The following is a 6,368-nucleotide window of genomic DNA, read 5'->3' as shown; positions in this document are numbered from 1 at the left end:
GAGGGAGTGAATTTAAGGTGAAAGTAAGATTTTTAGATTAATGATTTGTTTGGACTAAAGAGTTGTAGAAAATTATTAATTTAAAAAAAAGTGTAAGAAAAATAAGATTATTTGAATTAAAATAAATAAAGTGAAAAGTTATTTTTTTTAAATGACTTAAGGTATGATTGAAATGTATTTTTTTAATTGGTGATTAATTAGATTTGATTGGTATCTCAACATACATGCATGATTCATTAAATTATCTATTAGCTCTTTCTATTACAAAATTTTAATCTTCTACTTCTATTGATATCTCAGTACTTATTTTAATTATAATTTTTCATTTATGCTTAGTAAAAAATTAAAGTTGTGTAGTGTATTAAGTTATTAAGTTAGGAATAATTCCATTTTATTTATAAAAAAGTTCATTAATTAGACTTAATGTCAATCACTATACTTAATTATTTTACATATTATTTTTTAAAAGGTAACTATTACAGCAACGTGTTAAAGTTCCAAGGGCTTAAAAACTTTTAAAAATTATCAATGGAGACTACCCTTTTTTTATTAAAAAATGTTAATTACTTTGTCACTGAAAAACCAAAAGTGAATATTTTTCATATGTGGTAACATGTTTATTTTTAACCTGAAACAAATTAAATCTCACTTAAACTCAATAAAATTCTTCTAAACACCAAATTGACTTCTAATAAAAAAAATATCAAATGATATAGAGTAAACTTTATGGTCAGACATTACTCTTCCTTCAACCTCTTATTATTGAACTAAATATTGAGAAACAACATATGATGTTTGTGCTACATTGTTGAACTCTAACAGTAAAGACTTCGTAAGAGAGCTCACCCTCTGGGCCCTCTTCCTTCCTGGGGTGGAACCAAATAAAGAAAAAACAAATTTTATCACATGTAAGATAAGTTTATTGGTAATGTATGAGTCTAGTGTTGCACATGGGTGCATTGAGCCTTCTACTGCTGAATTTTTTACAATAAAAGTGCTATTTTTTAATGCTTTGTTATATCAGATCCTTGCTATATATGAAGTAAATTATTTTCCTTTCTCTCATCAGGTTTGTGTGTAATTGAACGTTCAGGTCATGCGTTCCAATCATGATGATGAACATACTTTCAAGGAGTTTAACCCAGTGCAGTGGACATTTGACAATCCACCCCGGGTGAGGTTTTGACATTTTTGCTGCAGAATTTCTGTGCATTAAAAAGAGTATCTCTGAAAGGAAGCTGGACTATCATTATTTAGAATTTCTTTGGAAGGAGTGTATATCACTGTTCAAAGATAAATTTTGTCATTGGATTTGTAACTTTTACATGCATTGTTATTTGCACTTTGTCTTCTTTTCAGATTCTTGTACCAATTGCTAATGGTTCAGAGGAAATGGAAGCTGTGATCATCATTGATATGCTGCGAAGAGCAAAGGCAAATGTTGTGGTTGCTTCTGTTGAGGATAAACTTGACGAAGCAGCCAAACTTTCATATGACCTTATTGTGTTACCTGTAAGGTGGCTTCTTATTTTTGTCGAAGTATTGAATTAGTACATAACATTTAGTTTGCGATATATTCAATTTTCTACAGGGTGGACTTGGTGGTGCACAAACATTTCCCAACTCAGAAACCTTGGTGAATTTGCTGAAAAAACAAAGAGAATCAAACAAATATTATGGAGCAATTTGTGCATCCCCGGCCTGTCTTGGAGCCCCATGGTTTGCTTAAGGTATTTGTTTTCCGGGTCAGTCTGTGATCATAAGCATGATTCAGTAAAATGACAATAATATACGTGCAATTCTCTTAGTTGCATTTGGTTTGGTTTTCCGTAATTAACTTGGCCACTTGGCCTGCAACAATCAGCAAGGTTTAGAAAGGCATGCATGACAAGCTGCACATAATGTTCAAGTGCATTGAGACACTCTGTGTTGCTAATTCCCCTACGGAGTCTTCATTCTAATTATTTTGTGGTGTTATAAAATGCTTGCTTGGCCTAAATATTTCTTTAAACTTTATTTCCAATCTATGCTTTTCCGATTGCACCATGGTGTTAATTTGAGACATGGTTCTTTATTTTCTTCAATACAGGGTAAAAAGGCCACTGCCTTTCCTGCAATGTGCAACAAGTTATCTGATCAGAGTGAAGTAGAAAATAGGGTGGTAGTTGATGGGAATCTCATTACCAGTAGAGGCCCAGGAACCTCCATTGAGTTTGCATTAGCTATTGTGGAGAAGCTGTTAGGACGCAAGTTAGCCCTAGAACTTGCAAAGGCAGTAGTGTTCGGGCGCCCGTAGGATTTTTGAATGCCAAGTTTTTTGTACCGATGCATTATTATATATTTGTGTTGATTATTTGTCGTTGGCTTGTACGCAAGATAAGTGGTTGTTGGTAACTTTGATTACTCTTTGATAGTTGCTTTTCATATGTTGTGGAATCTAAATTACTTAAAAGAAAAAATATATTTTGACAACCCTTAGATCAACCCTCTCACTCCACACTTAACCCGCGCCAATTACGAATTATGGGGAGCCGAGTGTCTCACGGGCCGAGATAAACACAGAAACCCTAAACCCTTTTCATTTCTCTTCTCTTCTTCTCAAACCCTAAACCTACCAATCTTTCCAACCATGGCCACTCAGATCATCTATCGAGTCTTCCCCAAAACCCTAACCCTAGTGCCCTTCCACTCCCGCTCCCTCACCTCCCCTCCTCCCTCCTCTCTCTCCGCCCTCTCCTTCCTCCGCCGCATCTCCGTCGCCGCCAATCCCTCTCTCTGCCGCCTCCTCCTTCCCACCACCCCCTCCCTCCGCGCCCTATGCACACGCGCCACCACCTCTTCCCTCAACGACCCCAACCCTAACTTGTCCAACCGTCCCCCCAAAGAAACCATGGAGTTCGATGTATTCGAATTCAAACACTGGCTCGTCGTCATCAAGAAGCCTGAAGATTACTCAACTCGCGACGAAATCATCAATTTTTACATCAAAACCTTGTCCAAGGTTCTCGGAAGGTAACAACAACAGCACCAATAATCCCTCTTGTTCCTTATTTCTGTTTTATCTGTATTTTATGTGTTTTACTACTCGGTGCAAATTTTTATTACATTGGATTGTCTTTTTTTTTTTTGATCGGCAGGATTGTCCTAATATAATATGAAGAAAAAAAAGGTACCTCTTTGCTTGGTGAGTATGATAAATAGCTTGATTTAAGTTTTTATTTTTTTATAATTAACAGAATGAGTATTTTTATGATAATATGAATATTTTCTTAATATTAATAAGGTGATGAGGTTGAAGATATGCATTTCGTACGTGGTTTCTTGTTTTTGGGCTGACTATTTCGAGTGTTTAGTTTTGATTTTTATAGTGAAGAGGAAGCTAGGATGAAGATATATTCGGTTTCCACCAGTGATTATTTTGCGTTTGGGCCGCTTGTAATAACAAAATATTTTCCTTTCAAGATTGAAGGTATATGTGGTTTTGAACCTTCAGGGTTTTGTTTGTATTTTATGCTGGTGGGGATTTCTTATACAGGGTTCTGTATTTGGTATTGCAGAATTGCCTGGAGTTCGGTACGTGCTTCCTGATTCGTATTTGAAGGTTAAGGAAAAGGATTATGGAGGTAAACTCTGTTGTTCTGTTGTCTGCCTCTTTGTGTGCATTTGATTTGATGTTTGAATTATGGTTGTTGTGCCTTTAGTTCCATGAACGTTTTTTTATAACATAAGCGTAGCGTGGCATGTTATGACTGTTAGGATGTTTCATAGTGGTTTATGATTTAAATTCCTGCCTCGGAGCCACAAATGCCATAACCATGCACTCTGTGAACTTTTTTCTTTTCCCGATCAGGTGAGCCCTTTGAGTGAAGGAAGAATGTTGTGAACAGAGACATGCAGGGTAGGCCTCCTATTCCAAATCCTGGTCCTGTTTCCAGTGATGCTCCGCCAAGCAATGCAGGTGGATATGTCCCTCCCGGCAACCAAGGTGGATGCGCCCCACCAAATGCAGGTGGATATGCTTCTTCCAATGCTGAACGTGGTTACCCTCTTCCTCCTAACATGGGTGGTTAAATAATGGTTTGGGGTGAAATAGTAGAAGATAAGTTTTTAGATATTGAGCTACAAGATGTACACTCAAGTGATATGATATATATTTTAAACAAGAGCTAGTAGTTTGAAGGACAAAGAAATTGAGGTTGAACAACTCCTTCTCCTCTAAATAACAACTTGGTTATTTAAGTGATAACTTAGTCATTCAAGTGAGTTGTGACCTCATAGGTTCCTAAAACATGTGAGACCATGCAACTATTTTTTAATGCTTAAGAGATAGTAAAGTTGTGTACCTTATGCTCATGAAACTTGATGTACTAATGAAACAAGTGTATCAATCAAGCATTGTAAGGACACTCAAGCAATTAGTGCTTAAGTGTAGAAAAGATATTTGAGCGAGGAAGAGGTTTAATTCTACTATTTGGATGTCACACTCAAGTAATGTGAGACCATTAAAGGAAGAGAGTTCTTTTTTAGTTTATAGGAAACAAAAATTCAAGTGAGAAGAACTCTCTCAAACAACACTTAGTTGTAATAATGGTGATGGTCATATTTAATATGATCATTGGTGTGATATGTATATGTATATGCAACAAGATCGTCATAAATTGCAACTGTTTCCTCAAAGTGTACTCTCATCATAATATCTTTTCGAATTTATACCGAACGCGGTTACTTTTTCAGTGTAAAAGTACATCAATACAGTGATCCTAAACCGTATTTTTAATTAATTTTAATGAAAAATTTATTATAAATTACTATATCATTTAATTTCTGTAATATAAAAAAAATTATATAAATCAAACAACATGTAAATATAAACAAACAAAATAAACAATAACGTAAAATTAATAAACTATCATAACAAATATAACTATACAAATATTCAAATTTCATATATTTATGTCAAATGTATAAAAAAAAAACCTAAAAATTTAAAAATTTTATTTCATTTATGTCTAAATTTTTACTATTTATTTTAATTACTATATCATTTTGTATAATGTTTTTAATTATAACATTAACAATTTATGTCAAATAAAATTAAAAAACCCTAAACATTAGAAATTATTATTTTTCATTCTGTCAAAATTTTATTTATAAATAAAAAATTCATTTTTTTTAAAAAAATTCAAATTTAAAAAAATAAAAGTCAAAATCATATTTCTACTCTAAACTTTTACTGCTTTTCTTAATTACTACAACATTTTTATAATATTTTTAATTATAACATTAATAAATTATGTTAAATCTACAAAAATGAAAACCCTAAATATTATAAATTTTGAATTCCATTCTCTCAAAAATATTTTTTATAAACAATTCAATTTTAAATAAATAATTACTTTCTACATTTATTATTAAAATATCATATTTCTTCTCAAAAGTTTTACTGGTTTTTTTAATTAATAAAATATTTTTTATAAAGTTTTTAATTATAACATTAACAATTTATGTAAGATAAAAAAAAACCCTACAAATTACAAATTTCTATTTCCACTTGTAAAAATATTCATTTTAAATAAATAAATTTTTTTCTTATAAACAATTAAACCTTATAACAAAAATTACTAAAACATTCCTTTTTAATGTTTTTCATGATAACATTAATAATTTATGTGAAATCTAAAAAAATATTAACTAAACATTATCAAATTTTGTTTCCATTCTGTAAAAATATTATTTACAAATAAAAAACTATTTCTTATAAACAATTTAATTTTTAAAAATTAATAACTATCTACATTTATTATTACAAATTCAAGTTTCTTCTCTAAACTTTTTCTGCCTCTTTAAATTACTATAACATTTTTTATAACATTTAATTCTAACATCAATAATTTATGTAAAATAAAAAATAACCCTACATAATACAAATATTTATTTTAAATAAATAAATTTATTCTCTTATAAACAATTAATTTTTTTTTAAATAACTATGTACATTTATTATTAAAAATATAAACAATATTTATCTAAACTTTTTCAGTTTTCTTTAATTACTACAACATTTTTTTAATTGTTTTAATTATAACATTAATTTATGTTAAATATAAAAAAAAAACCTAAACTTTACAAATTTCTATTTCCATTATGTAAATCATTAATTTTATACAAATAAATATTTTTCTTAAATGTTAAAAAATAAATAACTATATACAAAAATTAAAAAAATAAATCAAATAAAGGAATTAGAAACAACATTAATTTTCTAACTCATTAACATAATTAACTAAACTAAACCCTAAACAAATTATATTACAAAACAATAATCATCCAAAAAAAAATATAAAGCAAAAATTAAAAACAAAAAAGTT

The 6,368-nt window shown here is 30.4% G+C and overlaps 1 protein-coding gene and 1 pseudogene across 2 annotated transcripts; both read left to right on the top strand.

Moving 5' to 3' along the window:
* The first annotated feature begins 1,050 nt into the window (after positions 1-1,050).
* LOC137805948 (protein DJ-1 homolog B-like) lies at positions 1,051-2,340 on the top strand (annotated as a pseudogene). The gene is made up of 4 exons (XR_016519786.1): positions 1,051-1,174; positions 1,360-1,512; positions 1,592-1,730; positions 2,090-2,340. The product of XR_016519786.1 is annotated as a protein DJ-1 homolog B-like (transcript).
* Positions 2,341-2,629: 289 nt separating this feature from the next.
* Positions 2,630-3,974, top strand: LOC137808046 (multiple organellar RNA editing factor 8, chloroplastic/mitochondrial-like). The gene is made up of 4 exons (XM_090299621.1): positions 2,630-3,012; positions 3,369-3,469; positions 3,558-3,623; positions 3,851-3,974. The coding sequence occupies exons 1-4, from the start codon at positions 2,630-2,632 to the stop codon at positions 3,865-3,867; spliced, it is 567 nt and encodes a 188-aa protein (XP_090155747.1). The 3' UTR covers positions 3,868-3,974.
* Positions 3,975-6,368: the final 2,394 nt, after the last annotated feature.

This window comes from Phaseolus vulgaris, chromosome 3 (assembly GCF_051622355.1).
Source record: "Phaseolus vulgaris cultivar YP4 chromosome 3, ASM5162235v1, whole genome shotgun sequence".
In the NCBI taxonomy this organism is placed as follows: Eukaryota; Viridiplantae; Streptophyta; class Magnoliopsida; order Fabales; family Fabaceae; genus Phaseolus; species Phaseolus vulgaris.
Note: the sequence above shows the minus strand (reverse complement) of the source record. Positions and strands in the feature narration are given on the sequence as shown.